Genomic DNA, 18,323 nt, shown 5'->3' with positions numbered 1-18,323 from the left:
ACCTGCAGTGTTTGCTTACGTGCAGCTACATTTGTATATAGACTGAATAGGTTGTAAAAGGTAACAGGAGTTTTAAAAGGTGCTAAACCAGTGGTTGATATAGGAACTTTAATTATATTGTATAGCTATACTTTCAGGATACTAGTTTTTAAATTTTGTCTGTGTGTGTTTTGGTTTTTTTTTCTGCAATACTTAAAGAAATCTAAGTAGATAAAATTCAGGATGGGGTTTATGATTTTTATTAGATGCAGTGTAAGATACATGATGCTCTTTCTGTTAGTCAATGTACCAGAAATCATGTAGTATTCTAGTTGGTTTTAGTAGATAGAGTTTTACCCCAACCAGAATTCTTTCTAAATGTAATTTTAGACCACAAGTTGAATTCTTCTCTCTTTTTCAGCAGATTTATAGCTGCTTTTTATTTTCTGTCTTCTGATTAGATTGACCTATGACCAGAATTTCAAAAAGTCGAGTTCTCTTTGATGCCTTAGTTCTCTTCAATCTGAATATTTTATCTCAATTTGTGCTGAAATCCAAAATAAAGAGTAAAACAAGAAGCACACAGGGAAAAATTAAAATATTACTACAGCAAGATTATTATCACAAAGGTAGGGATATACCCAAAGTATTCTCAGAAATAATAACATTTTTTTTTCTGAACTTTTGATGAGACTGACACATCTCCATTTTAAAAAGAAGTCCTTAAACACTATCAGCTTCCCACCAACACTCAAAATTTTAAATACTGCTGGTAAAGGGAGTCAATGGATCAAATTCAGTATATCTGTAGTCACTGAAATAAAGGCTCCTAAGAAAAATGTGTCAATTTTAAAGGTCTTTCCTAACTGAAGACCATTTTGTGATAGAGCCAAAGGTTAATAAAATCAGTAGTGAATGTAGCAATTTTACAGATAAGCTATTCACAACAAGTGTAGTTACTTGAATAAAAAGCTAATTCAGTTCTAAAATGCCACATGCAGTAGCAGTGAATAGCTGCTTTTAGGTGCTTTCTGGAGGAGGATAAAATACAGAATCACAGCACTCTTCTTTTCCAGCATCCCTGGCTGCCTGTAAATTGCTGTGAATGGGACTGTGGGCTGACAGGCTCTATTAAGACAAACTGCCTTTCTCATCGGAGAGATAAAATAAATCAGGTGTTTAGTCAAATTAAAATACTTCAGATGGAGCAGGCCCTGGGGAGCACTGATCCACCTGACAAATCTGAGAGAAACTCAAGACAGATGTGTTTTGGGGATAAGGAAGACCCCATGGAAAAAATGCACTGCTGTCTTTGGAGTAAGAGAATAGGATTAGAACAGAGAGAGAGCTGTGGTATATAATATTTTATGGAAGCTGGCATATTTACTGTTCATTTTTTACTAAGCTTTTTGTTTTATCTGTTTTTATGGCAAATACATTTTACAGATAGCTGTATTTTTATTTTATTTATAGATACTTTCAGTCAGCAGCAGAAGTTTATTTACTGGTAATGAGTTTAGGAATCTCATTGCTCGCTACAGTAAGTGGATGCAAAACAGATGATGATGGCACACAGCTACTGATGACCTCCCTTGTCCCAGCCAGATCAGCTCAATCTGGTCTGCATTCTAAGCAAGTTGGTTTTTATTGGTATTTAAACTGTAAAATAATGGTTGGGATTTTCCACTCTAAAATTAAATTATGCCTCATCCCTCCCCCCCCATCCCCAGTTCATACAACAACATTCTCATCTTATGCTTGTTCTTGGTTAGGTGTCCTGCAGCTTCATGGAGGTCTCGTGATTTTCCAGGAGCACAGTGTACATTTTGTGGTCATCAGTTCTATTCTGTTGCTGGATTACATAACAGGGTACAAATTAAAGAGCAGGGTATTTTAAATGGGGTCATTTATTTCAGATGTCTTGCTCAGGGGAGAGAAAAGGAAAGAAAAACAATTGCTGTGGATTCCTGAATAAGAACAGTTACTTCTGCCTGCTATTGTAAAAAAATCAGAGAGGGCAAGAAGGAAAGAAAGAAGGAATAAAGAAAGAAAGAAAGACAGGCAGACAGACTATAAATTTGTGGCAGCTATATCAAATGATTCCAAGAAATCCTAACAAAACAACAACATTTTGTAGTCTTTGCAGGCACTCTTTGTGGTGGTTTCCTACTCATGCTATGGAGCAAGTACAAGCTATACAGGCCAATATGGAAATGGAGTGGGAGATTAATTTCTGCTTTGGGTGTGTAAAATATTTTACGGCTGTAAGCTCAGGGGCTTGCATTATGATGCCAAAGCTGCTTGACAGATGTGAAAGTCTCAAGTGTTGTTTCCCAGGTGGCAGTGGAGGACAATAAGTACCATTTGAGGCAGCAGGTTGCTTCCCACTGGCTTTCTAAAATCGGTGGGTGGAGTGGTTGATCTCTTCTGGTCACGATGGGCAAGGGAGTTTTCCTTTGGCAGAAGAGTCTTTTACCTATGGAAATGAATTCAAAGCCACCTAAATGACCTTTGAACCATGCTGGAAAATCTTCAAGACCTAATAGCACAGTTTAGGAGGGTTAAGATAGGTCTATATTGAAGTTGCAGAGAATTGAACAGCTGTCAGCATGGAGATCAGTGCATGCTGAAGGATCCTGGCAAGGCAGCACTTCCAGGGCAGGCACTTTCCTGGCCACACAGCTGCCTAAGCTTACTTTCAAAAATTATTTTCTATTTGTTTTGGACTTGTAGCAGCTTTTTGCACAGAACTCTTCTATTGCTTCAGTCACTTGTATCACACTAAGGCTTTGCAATGAATTGGTCTAGGTAGGAAGGTCCTTCAGTTTCAGCTTCATGCATCCACTGTTCCTCTTGTGATGAAGGAAATCACTATCAAGCCTTTCTAAAATTTCAACTGCAACAGAATTTACACATTTTTCTTCTTCTGGAGGCCTATGTCACATGTATACTGTCTATAGAGGGTAGGGAAACATCAGCTTCTTGGAAACTCATTTAAAACTAAGATACTTAATAGTGAATAAGAAATTGAATCTTTTTCAGTAGGCATTGCTAAATGCAATTAATAAACGCACATAAAATCTACATTTACATTTTTGTTTCTCAGAGTTTGAGAAACATCTTTGTTTCTCAGAGTTTGTTTAGAGTAAGTGACTTAAGCTACAGTTTCTTTTTTTCCATACAAAGCAATTTCAGACAGAGGTTTTCTTTTAAGCTGCTTTTGCAAATGAAATCTGTGTAAGAATCATACTGGCCCCACAATGTAATTAGTGGATAATCTTGGGTTTTTCACCTTCTTGGCAGGAGCTTATTTTGTCTTCCTTCTCCTTATGAAACCTGTCAGCCCTTTTTTCTTTTCTTCTTTACAAGATATCCATCTTATTCCTGGGAAGAAGCTGGAGTCATAATCTTGTGACTGTTTCTCCATTCCCTCCCAAGTCCTGTTGCTCACACATTTTCTTCCTCTTTAAAAGTCCAGTGACTTCTTTATCACAGTCCTCTATTGTGAACAGAGGAAAGGAATTTTCTGAATACTCTCTTTTGTGCTCCTTCTCATATCATTGTGGCAGACTACAGACCTAAATAATTCTTGATTTCTTCTCTGATTTTCAATTCTACTTTACAACATTGAATTGCTTTATTTATCCCACTTCCAACTCTAAACTTCTTTCAGATGGTCCTCCAATAATCTTGGACTTCTACCTTGATGTATTTATATTATCTCTTATAGACCTACGATTCTGAGGTGCTCACAAAAGGAAATGTATTGTATGGCTCAAATATAGGAACTGACATTGCTGTTTCTGACAGGGTAATATGTTCCTATATGAGGTGGGATATTTTCAGATTGATTTGGAAAAGGACCCTGTACTCTCCACTTATGAGACCCATGCAATTTACCCATAAACAGACCATTAAGCATCATTAGTGCAAAGAATAAATGTACCGTAGTTTCATATTAATTAAGTGCTCTCTGTAGAGTAAACTTTGAAAGTTAAATGAAAATTCTTAAGCCATTTTCTCAGGTTAGCCATTTCTCTTAGGGACAAGTAAAGCTCATTTTTAATACAAATTCCACAACCATGGATTACATTTACCTAAATGACCTACCAGATATATGGGTATTTTGGAGAAATTATCAATAAATTCTTAAACTGCTTCTTCCACCAAACAGCATCTTTTAAATTCTGTTTTAGCATTAGTACATACATGGAGTGAAAAAATGAGAAAATATATAAACTGAGGTAAAATTACGTCTGATAAACTATGAATGTATTTATCACAGTGGGCAGGTTTAGATGGAGAAGATCCAGGGATTCATACAGAATAAATCCCTGCCAGAAAAAAGGAAATATTCTATATCTTTTCTGCTCCCATTTCTGTTACATCCTCCCCTGCTTAGAGCACAGCAAATCTATGTGTTACATTCTTTTGAGATTTGTTAGTAGAAAATATATCCAAGCTGCTGTTTGAAAAAAAACACGTTGATGATGCAGCCTTTTTTTTCTTTTGGAGGGGTAAATACTGCTTTGTAAATATTGTCTACCTGATATTTACAGTCCATCTTTCCCCCCCGTTCAGGTACCCCAGAAAGCCTGGCAGAAAAAGAGCGGCAGCTCTCGACCATGATCACCCAGCTGATCAGCTTACGGGAGCAGCTCCTGGCTGCCCATGACGAGCAGAAAAAGCTGGCAGCCTCACAAATCGAAAAGCAACGGCAGCAAATGGACCTTGCTCGCCAACAGCAAGAACAGGTGAGGCTCCAAGAAGGAAACCTGTGAAAATTGTTCGCGCAGAACGCTTGTCGCAAACTCCGCTCTGCCTGCTGTTGTTTCCTTTGGTGGTTTGTTTTTTTTTAAATATCTGCAGAAGTTGGACGTTTTTCCAGAAAGAGGGAATATTATAAGACCCTGAAGATAAAAAAAAAGGAGTGGATGATAGATTTCACAGTTCTCCTTGCACTGAGAAGCAATTTTGAGAGTTATGAACAAGCCAGACTATGACCATTATTTAACACTTTCTCTTTCTGAAAAGAAAATAATTAAACAAAATCCCTTAAGTATTCAAACCTTCAAATACCTTGCACAAGTAAGGTTTGATTTGTTTGTTGAGGTTGTGAATAGGTTTTTTTTTCTTTTTTTGTATTTTTTTGTTTGTTTGTTTTCCTTGATTATTTGTTTGGTTTAAAGATGCAGTTGTCCAACGAGCTGTCCTCTTCTCATCGAACAAAAGTGCAACAACAGTGATCCCATGCACTAGTCCCCTAGGCATTAGATCCAACAGATCCAAATTAATGTGTGGTTTTTAGGAATCTGACATTATTACTAGAATTATCTTTTCAGTTAAATATATTTTATAGGATATATACAGCAATGTATGCTCTGTTGATTCTAATGAGTTGTGACGTCTGGTATTTTATGTGCTTGGGTATTTGCCCACATGTAGGAATATGGCCTCATCCCCTAATGGAAAATAACATAAAGGAACACTGTAAAAAATCAGAAGTTAGAATGTCATTTAGCCATCTAGAGATGACACAGTAATTAACTATTGACACTTGTGAATAAGCTAGCACAAATTAATCTTGACACATTTGCAGACGAGTGATATCTTACAGTGAACACTTTGTAATTATATTTCAAAATGAAAATTAAATGACACTTAAAACTAGGTTGTCATGCTCAATGAAGCGAGCATGTAGCTCAACCGATAGGCAAATAAAATTCAGAATTTAAGCCACATGGTGCTTGTGTACCCTACTTTACTGTGTCAAGCCTATACATCAAGACGATGCTATGGTAATTGCATTGCAGGGTCTTGGGTACATTTTCTATCACAGAACTGCTCCAGCGAAGAGGAACCTTGGAGATTAGATGCTCCATGGTATATTTCTTGTTTTCATCAGGAAATGCCTATTCAAATGGTGCTACATTGTGCATGCAGGTACAAAAAGCTGTTCACAAGCTGGCAGCACCCTGGCAGATCTGTTCCTTTGCACATGTAAACAAAAGCCTCCTCCTTGTCTTGGCTGTGGTCTACTGTGTTAGGCTGCAGCCAGGTCATCAGCAGCTCCAGACAATACTGGATGTAGGGTACTGTGTACCCGTGAAAGAATGATACAGCACTGAGAGAGGGTGGCCCACAATGCAGCTCCATGCTCTGTGTCCTTTCACTGCGAAGCTGCACACTGTAACCACCTTTTTCTTTTGCTGAGACCTTCAACAGGAGGGGCAATGTGGATATAACCCTGACAGACCTTTAGTTACAAGCACTGCACTTCTAAGATGGAGTCACACAACTGGTGTGTTGCTCACTAAAAGTGGCAACTCCAGTTCCCACAGAGGTTTTAAATATTCCATATAGCGCTGTCCCCATTAGGATTGTTTCACCAAGCACAGGCACCACGGCTGGTCACGGTGCTGACAACAGCTACCTGAGCTTCTAGGACCTGCCCTGGGCCACCTGGGCACAGGAGTGCCAGCTCTGATTCCCTTTTTCACTCACACACAAGGTCTGCTCGTGCAGCCCTCACTCACTGTATTTTATTGACTTGCCTGGGAGATTGATCCAGATCTGTTTGAACACCAGGATCCTGAAAGGGGTTTGAGCTCCATTACAAGCATTGCTGTAGTGATCTGTGAGAGTTACTTGACTCCATCTTCGTGTGATCCTTTGCCTTCACCCAGCCCCAGAATCACCTAGACCTTAATTTGCCTCTTTGAGGTCATATGTAAGACTTAAAAATACATATGAATTTTGTGTTGATTTCTCTTACAAAAGTGAATTTTAAATGAAGAAACTTACAGAGTTATTTCCATGTGACAGTGAGAGATTAAGGAAATGACAGCCTTGGTCTCCCTGTATGCACAATTACAAGCTGTTAATATGTGACTGCAAATTCCTTCTGAGTTAATCTGAACAGTTTTCACTAAAACTATGTGATTGTTTATTTCCAAACCAACCTTTATACATTCCTGTCATTTTTTTATCATAAAAACATTTTACTTAGCTTTCTCTGTTTATAACAGAATAAGTGTGCTTAGAAGATGTTAGGGAAGGAGACCAAGAGGGTTTTTGCCAAAAGAGAAACAGTGGATTTGAGTGACCAAAATACCTTTGTCACCAGCTTCTTGCTGTTTTATGTGATTCCTCTGCTCTAGATAAATATTTATAGGAGGGGAAATTATACTTAAGAAATGAAGGTAGCAGAAGTGCTGAGGCTGGGATTTCCAGGAAACACAAATCTTGTTCTCATTTCAGTCTGCTGCACTGTGGCCCTTCTACAGCAGAAGTCCAGTTGTTCCCCCAGCTCCCTGTGGCTTCTCCTCGGTGGCTGCCTTCCACATCACCCATGGCAGGGAGCAGCTCTGTGGTCTGAGGGCAGGATCCTATTTCACTTCTGCTCCAGCATGCTCATTTTGTGGGAATCAGGGAGGTAGATGGAGCATCTGTAGCAAACTCTCACCAGTCTCTTAGTGTTCTCCACCCAGAACATTTGCTTTTTTCCATCTGTGTTAGAGAAGGGATAGAGTGAACCTTTATCCTCCAGATCCCCTACTGAATCTACCAAATGAGGGAAAGAATATCTGCATATTTCATAGGGCTGTGTGGAGGATGAGTTGCTGAGCACCAGGTACTGCTTTTACACGGAATAAGGCTCTGCTTCGCTAAGTAGCTCCAAGGATGATTTTTGAGATTTGCAAGAGAAGTAATGTGCTGCTCATTGTGGAGAAAGTCAGAGAAGCTCACCCTAGGAGCTCATGCTGAATAGTGAAACATCCATAAACACCAGCCAAGGCTCCAGTTCAGCAAAGCAGGAAAATGTATGTTTAACCTTAAGCACCTGCGTAATCCCATCCCCATTCAGAAAAGCACTTAATTTTAAGCATGTGTTTCATTCCCATTGTAGCTAACAATAATGCATCACAGTTAAAGATCACCACAGGCTTAAATGCTTTGTTGAATAGTGATGAGATTATTCATATGCACACAAATAAACCTATGTTTCTGCGCTTTTCAGAGCTAAGGTCTCACTGCTTAAAATACATATTTCTTAGTTGCTGAGTAGATTTTTATGTTGCATTTAAATTTACCTCTAAAAGATGCTCCATTAAAAAAATAATATGCTTAATAAAATATAATAAAGAATAACAAATATTATGTTTTTCGGTCAATAGTATTGAAATTTCAATATTGCTGTTTTAATTTAATGGAAATTTTATTTCTAATAGATTGCAAGACAACAGCAGCAACTTCTGCAACAGCAGCACAAAATCAATCTACTGCAGCAGCAAATTCAGGTCAGTGTGTTTTATTGCTCTCTTCTGATTATACTTAAGTTTCATTTATGGAGAGGGAAGGGTCTAAAATAAAGCAGCCACTCGCTTTGCTAATAAGCCTGAGTAAAGATGCTTTTTATGGGAGTTCCTTGTGTCCCTAAAAATTATTGTCAGACATCTTTTTTGGTGCAAAGAACTTTAATAGGCAAAGTTTTCTTCTGAAATTTATGAACTATTTTTAAATCTCACCATCTTGTCATAATTCTGAAATCTGCAATCACTTTGACTTGCATTGTGTGAAGTAAAAACAGAGTCTCACTTACTGCTGGAGGAATTCTGTGTTCTACAAAGGCAAAATTGAGACATTGAGGCAGTACTGAGTCCCTGGCACCAGTCTGCTCATGCACAAAAACCCACAGGTATATGTGTTCCAGGTGCCTTTGGAGTAATTATACCCTTGTGGATCTGGAAGTATTCTGGAGATATTCAATTATCTGTACTTGTGCTCAGAACATGTTTTAATTTTGTGCAAGTATACGTGGGCAGGGAGTGACATGGATGCAGAGGAATTGTTGGCATGTGACTGTGTTACCTTCTCTGCTTCCCACTTTGAGAGCATTTCCCTGGGCCTGTTCACTGATTGAAATATTTCAATTTGGTCTGACAGATGATTGTGCTGCCAATCATTTCTTATAAGCTTGGGCTATCCATTTCTTTTCCTTAATTAGCAGATTGCTATGTTACTAGATGCCAAAACTGAAGTTTTTCTTTCCCTCATCCCAAAGGAATGCTTGTAAATGCTTTTGAAAATGTTGTAATGCAGTCTCAGTTACACTTCTAAGGGCTTTATTTAACAAATATAGATGTGTTAATACCTTGCATGAGAGACACAATTGAATTGTAAAGCACCATTATTGTTGTTGCCTATTAGGAGACTGTGTGTTCATATTAGGTGTTCATCTAGGATGAAAGAGATAGTGTAAGGAACTAGAAAGAAGAGTGTAAGGAAAAAATATACCATCTTCTCTAAGTGTTATTTGCAAGTCTGACTTCAGAAAGCAAAGAATAATATAAAAAAAGTCAGCATAAAAGTTAAGACTGAAACCTAGCTAAGTCTACAAAACAGAAGTGTTATCTGTATGAGAAATTTCTAGTTTTCAAAATTCCTTCAAAAATTTGGAAACAGAAAGAAGAATTATGACTAGGATTTTTTGTTTCTCTTTGGAGAATTGTAGGTATGTTTGACTGGGATACCTGCTCTGTAGTAAAAAGCTCAAAGGTACTTTAAGTTTCACTTCAGTCAATACTTTCCAGTAGCTTTACCCTTCCCCTATCTCCAGGGAAACGTGGTCTTAGAATTCATTCTAGAATAGATTGAAGGTTCTGCTACCTTTCTCATTCACTCCACCTTTCCTCTTACATAGTGCTGAACCCTCCACAAGTTTTCTTTCCCGTCCTTTCCCAGATGCGTATGCAAAGAAGTGTTCCAAATTCTTGCCAATATATTATACTCATGCCACAGCTCCTTAGTGGTTTGGCCTGTTTATTGATTTATGATTTCTACATTTACCTGAGTCTAACCAGTGTGTTTGAGTCAGTAAGGATTGTTTCTTCTCCCATTTGGTCAGCCAGATTGGTAGTGGGCATCCCAGGGCCCAAGGAGTGCTGTAGGCTCCAGTAAGAAGCACTAAGCACGCTGGGCAGGCGCCAAGTCAAATGTCCAATGGTCTTTTGGGGAGATTACTAAAAGAAAGATTGTCTCCAGCTCACATAGTCCATTTGCTTGTGAGCCAAGTGGTCTTGCTTTGTTTCTTTGCTGGCAGGTTTGGCAGCCAGAAGTTGCTTGAGGGAGAAGTGACTAAGTTGTGTCTCAGTTTGTAGTAGGTTTGCTGCTGTAGAGTTGGTTATGAGTGTTACAGTTTGAGATGTGTAGTTCCTTAAGGGCTAGAGCTGGGATGGAGGCAAAAGGGAGGCAGGTGACAGAAACAGTGCTGTGCTGGTTCTCCCAGACCCTCTCCCACCATCTTCCCAAGAAACCTCAATACTGGTACTGAAGTCATGCTGCTCTGAGTGGAGTTCATCATATCAAAAATAGGTAACTGCAGTACAGACTCTGTCTAATTAATTATCCAGATTGCTCTTGTAGTGAGCAGTGAGAAGCTAAGTGTTTCAGGATACACTTTGTCTTGTCCTAAAGTAGATATTTAAAATATATCAGATAAATTGTTCCTTAAAATGGCTGTTTCTATCCATTAACTAAGGAGGATATATGTGTCAGTGCCTGTAGTGTAGAGATCTGATGTGAGATGAGGTGAATCCTGCTCTCTGCGTCTGGAAGGGGAAACAAAATTTGAATGTTTGCATTCCCAATTTAGTTTTTGAGCCTGGTAGAATTTGCAGCACTATCCCCAATAACTTGATTTTGTTTAGAAGGTTTGTTCAAAGACACTCTTGAGCAACAATTTTCAGGAAACAGTGATTACCTACAGAGAATGGTGTGGGCTCTTATCTGTACTCCGTATGCGTGAGAAAACAGTGGTACCCTTGCCTGCCACTCCCCTTCTGAGGAGATTACAAAATGTGAGCAGCACAGGTGCCAGTTCCATCTGGGCAGGGGCCCATTCATGGCACAGCCACTCAGGCAAGTACAGCGTGTTCTCCAGGATGCAGGGGGAGAGGGGCACTGCTGATGCAATGTTCTCACCACGAGACACACAGTGTGTCAACTGTCCTCTCCTGAGGTGCAGTGTCAATTCTCAAACAAGAGGTTCTGAGAGTAATGCACCCAGTTGAACCATTTGAGCAATTAGAAGTTGCTCTAGAAGGGGCTTATAATAGGTCAGCCACATACAAAATTTTAAATAATTTACATTAAATAACATCACGCTTCCCCTGGACAACTACTGGGTAAATATACTGAGAATTTGCATTACCTAGCATTTATTATTTATATTATCTGTTTATGTATTCATTTTGACCTTGTTTCATTTAATTGGTGGACGGTTTGTTTCTTTCTTTGGGTTTTTTTGTTTTATTTTGTTTTGTTTTGAGATCATTTACTGGAGCACCATACTGCAGACTTGTTATACATCCAAAACTTTGTCAATAATCTATGAGCAAAGAGCACTTTATCTAGGCTTAGTGTATGCAAAAATAATAGGTATTTCAAGAGTACAGAGGTCATTAAATGTTCTGCATAATCATCTCATGTTTTCTACGTGAAGCTAATGTTTCTATCTGGGTCTGTGTGTTGGGGAATGCAGTTTTGTTGGCTAAAAGCAGTGGGAATCTGGACTTCTCCACAGTCCTGTCTCTGATTATCAGAAATTTGGCAAATCGTATCCTTTCCCTCAATTTAAATGTAATGTTTTGAGAATCTTAAATGAAAATTTTCAAATAAATGCAGTGTATTATTACTTTTCAGCTCAAATGTTCATAATGTTCATAAACACTCTTCTATAGAGGAGTCCACAGAGATGGGAGGAAATCTAGTATGCCAAATTAAGTTCTTTATTCTGCAGAGCTGTGCAGAGAAATCATTGATTTCAGTGCAAATTAAAGTTGAGAAGATAATGTGGGGCAAATAAGAGCTCACAGATCAGTCTAAAGGTTGATTAAGATTTTTGTTAAATATATGTTTCTTCATTTGATTGTTTAATAAAAAATACTCATTCTGAAGTAGAGGGAACATAATTGGGCTAATTCAAGGACATCTCTTAGCCTGTGCTACGAAAGGAAAAATGTCTAGGAATAAGTGAAAAAGCTGGTTAAAGGAGGAATTTGGTAGTAAATCATGAAGATTAGATTGGAAAAAGGGAAGACATGCATTTCTTAAATGTTTCCAAATCAGGAGTCCTGACATCCCTGTGAGTTCTGTGCCTCATTATGAGAATTCAGTCCTTTCAGAATGAGACTTGGGGACTCTTTTCTGAGCCCCTCCTTGCCTACCTGAGGAAAAGAGGTGGATCCCACTGAAGCTTGGAGCCTGCTGCTCCAGGATCCCCTCTGAGAATGGAGGTGCAGGGAATTTAAATGATGAAAGTTTTCAGGGCTTTCCTCCTTTTGGGGAGGTTTCATCAGAGCAACTCCTAAATCTGAAGTCTCTAAAAGGGACAGTGATGGCTGGGCTTTTCTGCAGAAATCTATGATGAGGATAACTGTGAAAGATGAGTCAAGCTGCTTTTGTCCATTTCCCTTCACCTTTATTCCTCTTTACTGTGCTTAATGCCATTGCAGAGCATTTTGTTTTCTGTTTGAATCAGTATTATTTCCATTGCATAGAGAAACTGGTTTCCTCTGCTCTCATAAGTCTTCTGTTTTAATTCAGCCACTAGAAATTACTCCTAATAGTAATTTTTTAAAGTTTTAATCTATACATTCATGCTATTCTATTTTCCTATAAATGTTCTTACATTTTCTGTTTCCCTCAAATACAGTGAACGTGATTACTGTGATAGTAAACAGATAAAAGAATTGTAACATAAAATTACAACTATTTAAACTGTCTTTGAATAAGAATCATTTGAATCATAAGTAAAACTTAAGAGACTGAACCAATGAGTCTCTCTTCTTATCCATGATTAACTACTGACAATTGAGGTACCTGGTGAGCTGAATAAGGACTATCTCTTTATGTGAAGTACATGTCTAAAGATCAGGAATAATTACATTCCACATTAGCCTTCACAGCCTCCCTGACCTGGTTAATTAATTTTTTGCTAGGATAATAATAGTAGAAATAGATTTAAAGATACGCTTCATCATTAAGTATGTAACTGACCTCCAATTTTAAGAGCTGAACCTTTCATTTATTGCCTTTTGGAGACAGGTTAAAGCTCCTTGCAGAGAGCTTGCTGAAAATGCACAGGCTGGAATCCAGTTATTGTCAGCTCAGTTATGCTCTCTGAGGGTGTCTTTCTTTGTAAACTCTATTTAGTGTTGACAAGCAAAAGCAGTGGCAGTTGTACTGTTCCAGCACTAGGGAATAGTCTCCTCTACCTTTTTTTTCTTGTTTTTTTTTTTTTTTTTTTTTTGTTATTGATCATGAAACTGATCCCCTTCCAGCAAGCTCTGCACAGGACCAAATAAAGCCATTGAAAGCAATTTGATACTTCTATTGGCAGGGTACACAGATCAGATACTCCCTTGAAAGAGAGAGAGAGAGTTATAAACAAAGCTTAGAAGTCTAGGAATAGCCCCCAGCTTCAGCAAACCCTTAAAATATTTTGTAATTGTATCTTCAATCATGAATTAGCTAGGAAAAACAGACCTTTTTTGCCTTTATATTTCACTGCTCTATGCTGTTTTTAATTGCCCACAGGCACACTGTTGTGATCTTCTTTGGAAGTTTAAAACCGGGATAAAAATGCAAATCTAATTATTTCTTTTATCTAATCTAATTAACTTTTACAAGCAATGATAGATGCACTGCAGCCTCCATCAAACATTTTAATAATGATGTTTCTGGATTAAAGAATAGGTAAAAGTACCGTAATTTATAAGCAGTCAAGATTATGGCAGTAGAAAATGTAAAATATTGTGGTGGCTTAATAAACTATAGCTGCAGTTTATTAATTTACAGTAGAAAGGATGCATTTCCCTTAAAACCCAGTTTGCTTGTGAATTGATTCCCAGCCGTCACTGGTATATATTTTTACTGTTTTTTAAGCAACTCAGTATTAAAAATAATATATATCCAAGTCCCTTCTGCAATGCAGTTGTGTGCAGTTGGAAGAGAGAAATGCTGTTGTGTGCCTGCAGCTTGCAGCTGGCTGCTAAATCGCTGATTCCACTTCAGGGGCTCTGCCCTAGGTGTGGCACCACGGCTCCTGTCCAGCTCCCGACTTGCCTGGTGAACACTGAAACTGATCCAGTGGAGGAAAGATAAATACGCTAAACATCAAAGTTTATATTTTATTTATTATTACATACTGGCTTATTAATGAGTTCTAAAGTCCTTATGTGATAATTTCTCAAGCAAAAGATTTGTTAACGGCCAGCTTTTCCCAGTAAAAGGCATCTTCATGGCTGGCTGGCTTGGAATTTTCTCTGTCAGCTATGAGGAAGGAGCAGTGATGCAGGATCCTTGCCTTCTCTGAGCAGCACATGCTATAATAAATATTCTGGTGTTGCTCTCTATCCTTTATTCAACCTCTTCCTTACTATAAATGCTTTGGCATAACAGTCTGGTGGCAGCAGAAAAGACACAGCGTGTAAAAGGTTCACAGTCCTCTGCTACTTGTAAGCTTCTGATCTTACCCCTTGGTCCCACATTTGCAAGGATCCTGCTAGCTGCTCTGCCCCCGAGGCCCTCAGTCCCTGGAAACAAGTTTTATCCTGGCAGAGCAGAATATAGTTCTGGATTTGACTCTTAAAAATGTATGCAGTCATAAGGGGGGTGGGGAGGCTGTGTTTTAAAAAAATTTTGCTGTGACCTTTTAAGAGTTAAATTAGCTGTCTTGCAGTTTTCTAATTCATTGTATGACTCTTTTTTTCCTTATTTCGCCTACCCGAGTCTAAACAAATTGTATTTAATGCAAAAATTAAGCCTTGTGTATCTCTTTCATATGACTTCTCTAATTATAGAGCAGTAAATGGTAGAATAGCATATGTTAGCAACATGAGCAGCAGTCTATGAAATGAGCTACAAGTTAATAAAATGATCTTGTGGTGGTGTTGGCCAAATGTTAGCACACATGTTTCGAAAAGTGGTATTTCAACAGACTTGAAGAATAGGACTTTGGCACTCGGGTGCCGAACATGATCTGATGTGTGGAAATTAGTTAAACCAAAGTAAATGTCATTGTTTTTTGGGCTCATGTTGGTGCAGAAAATGATAGTAGCTGTCCTCCCACTTTCCCTCTCCCACGTGTGTTTTAAAATTGGAAATGAAGACATAGGCATCCCCTAGTTCAAGTCCTGCTGCTTCGTTTGCTTGGGGCGTGCTGTGCTGCATCCTCACCAGTGGCTTAAGGACTTGTTCGCAGCTGTGCCTCTGCCAAAGCCAGGGGCTAAAATCTCACTGATTCTATTCAGCCCAGACTCTTCTTCTACTGGCTTCACTTATAGGAGAGCCCATGATTTGAGCCCTTCTAATTTAGAGGCAGATTATAACCAGCTCCTGAATAACAGCAGAGGATCAAGCAAATATTTGCTGCCCACCTGTGGTGCTGCCGGGGGGTCACTCTTGGCTGGTGCTCTGCCGGTTCCAGCCTGGTGTGGAGCAAGAGCCATGGCTGAGCCAGGCACCCTGGTCCAACTCCCAAGGACTTTGGCAGAGGGGATGCCCCTCTGAACCTCTCTGGTGCTGTTCTGTCAATCTGATGATGCTCTCCTTTCGATATTGCAATATTTGGGATAATGCAATAGTAATGTGCTATTTTCTCCAGCACAGAATCCCAGTTTCATTCCTAAGTGGCATGTGCACAAAGTAAAATGGATAACTGGGAGGGGAAATGGTGCCAGCTGGCAGCCTATCCAACAGGACTGATCCTGTGAAGCCTTATTTGCTTGAGTAATACCCGCTCAGGCAGTTTGATGGCTTGTGTACTGTTACTCACATAACTGGGCTTTGCACAAGTGAGCACCTCTTGCAGGGAAGGATTTAGGATATTAGTATTGTGGCTGGAATATCAAAGGTACAAATGTGGCAGAGATTTTAGGGAATGTAATTTGTTTCATTAGACAAACAGATGTAGCTGGAAAAAACAGGCAACCATTTGGGCACGCCAGCTCTTTTTCATGTCTTACATCAGTGTTACATGGAAACATATCCCAGGACTGACAGGAACTGCTTGAGATATTGGCCTTTCATTTTTAATTAGTTACTTTTCCTGTGATGATTTTTATGATTGACAACCACGTGATGGCCAAGAGGGAAAACAATCAAGTTTTGCATTGCTTTTTTCTATTTCCCTTTTTTTTTTTTTTAAATCCTGCCACCTCCACTATTTGATGCACTAATCAGGAGATACTGGAAAAAGAAAAAAGTTAATAAATGCTAGTATTGAAATGACTTGATTTATGGAGATAGTCAGATATACAGGCAAGGCTGGAATGTGGTGGTATCAGAGGTCAAAATTTCTGTCTGCAAAAGCAGGTACTTGGAGGAAAATGATGAAGTACAGCTCCACATTAGAAAGGCCAAAAGCATATAGCAAATAAATTGTAAAGTACTTCTTGAAATCTCACAGTAAAAACTTAAATTTATCTGATGAACTAAATCCTGGCCTAGAAATCAAAGCATTTTTAGTTGTAATTGTGGGAATATTCCAGAATGTAAGTGTATTACTGAATCAATTTGAGCATAAAAACTTATTTTTAATATACTTAATATCATGGCAGCAAGGAAGAAGTAAGTGCATTGCTCTCTGAATGCATTCAGGAATTATGAATTCACATAAAGAAAGCAGTAGTATGTGCAATCCAGCAAATGAGCAAACTAGATGCTGTTTAACATTTGGTATACGCTTGATGGCATGTAAGTAAAAGTAAAGTGAATGAATATTTCTAATATTCACTGTTTATGCAACCAGCTAATCCAGACACTCACAAAAATGTCAAAGTATAGTTCTCAAGGAAGATAAATGGTCCTGCCTGGGATTTACCTATCTAATCTTAAAGTTGTTAGAGTAAGGAAAAATTGGTTTATGACTGCAGTTTACATGCTATTTCCCTTTGTCTGTAACATTAGAAACCCCTCTCCCCAAATAATTAGATAATATAGTGGCTTGTGTACTATGCAAGGCTTCTGCTTCCTTGAAAGAACTAGTCTTTAATATAAATCTTGTATATATCATCTTCAGCAAGTTGGGCATTTGCACAGCTTGGGTAAATTATGTCTATATTGAGAATCTAGAAGTTACACAGTGTGCATTCCATACTTGAGGGATGGGAAATAAAAATTGATATACTGTGCGGCACATGATATAACACAGTGAAATATCTTTTAAATTCCAGAGGGATGCACTGACATCACCACGGTTAATTCACATGCAGTAACTCCCACCAAATGTTATTAAGTTTAAATTGAAATTTGTAATCATTCAGTAAAAAGAAAATAAATGATGTAAACAGTATACAATGGTGCATTATGAAATGCTGAATTAATCTTATTCACCCACCTGAAATGACAGCGTAAGAAACCATTGAAGTTGTTACACCAAATAATAAAAGCAAAGAACTTCACAGTGATGGTGAAGTGTGAAATCCATCTTGAGACACACCACTGTCACACAGTATGGGAGGGCACTTCTCAGTTAGGGAACTTTTTATTTCCAAGTAATGTATTAGGCATTTTTAGTCTGTAAATGAGAGATTAACCAGTTGGGGAAATATATGTTTAGCTGAAAAGCTAGATCAGGTCGACAAATGAGTTGCATGGCTACTTGCTACAGGTAACAAAATAGGGCAATATGCACCTAATAGCTTAAGCACAGGCTGAGGTTCTGTACTTGACAAAGCAATGTATATAATATAATATATAGAGATAAACCCTACTCAGAGGTGGGGGTATGGCACTTGTTTTTGCTCTGACAAGGAGTGATTGGTATGACGAACGCTACTATCACATTTCTAGCTTTGCCTTTTCCATCTCATTGAATTTTATTGGTGATATATTTTCAGGATACTCATCTCCTCTGTAACTGCATATCTGAGTGTCTCATAAGCTGAAGTGTATTATCCTCACAACACTCTTTTGAGGCAGAATAAAAAGCATATAGATATTTGGGGGCATCTAATTTTAGATATCTGATTTGGGTGACTGAATTAGGACTTTTGGCTCCATATATAAAGCAGTCCAGGTGCTGTGAATTACCTTCTGTTGATTAGACAACGAGGTTCCTAATTTAAGCACCTTAGTTAAATTTCCAAAGAGGCTCAATCCAGTTCTTATATGAAATTTGACAGACTTGAAATCTGTGGTTTCAGAATTTGTAGGATGGTTCTCTACCATCTTGATCATAGTCTTTATCATGACTTTCTGTCAACTTATCACTTGCCTTAATTTACTCTGTTGGAGGTTTTAGCCAGAGTGAATCCACTTCACCCAGACAAGGAAATATT

At 38.4% G+C, this 18,323-nt stretch overlaps 1 protein-coding gene across 6 annotated transcripts in view; it reads left to right on the top strand.

The window, feature by feature from the left end:
- Window positions 1-18,323, top strand: part of SOX6 (SRY-box transcription factor 6) — a 257,653-nt gene that overhangs the window by 111,512 nt on the left and 127,818 nt on the right. For all 6 annotated transcript variants that reach the window (XM_059473935.1, XM_059473933.1, XM_059473934.1 and 3 more), the window contains exons 5-6: window positions 4,561-4,733; window positions 8,211-8,279. In XM_059473935.1, the coding sequence (XP_059329918.1) occupies window positions 4,561-4,733; window positions 8,211-8,279 (242 nt within the window). The remainder of the gene's footprint in view (window positions 1-4,560; window positions 4,734-8,210; window positions 8,280-18,323) is intronic.

Source organism: Ammospiza nelsoni, chromosome 6 (assembly GCF_027579445.1).
Source record: "Ammospiza nelsoni isolate bAmmNel1 chromosome 6, bAmmNel1.pri, whole genome shotgun sequence".
Taxonomy (NCBI): Eukaryota; Metazoa; Chordata; class Aves; order Passeriformes; family Passerellidae; genus Ammospiza; species Ammospiza nelsoni.
This window is presented reverse-complemented; position numbering and strand designations above follow the sequence as displayed.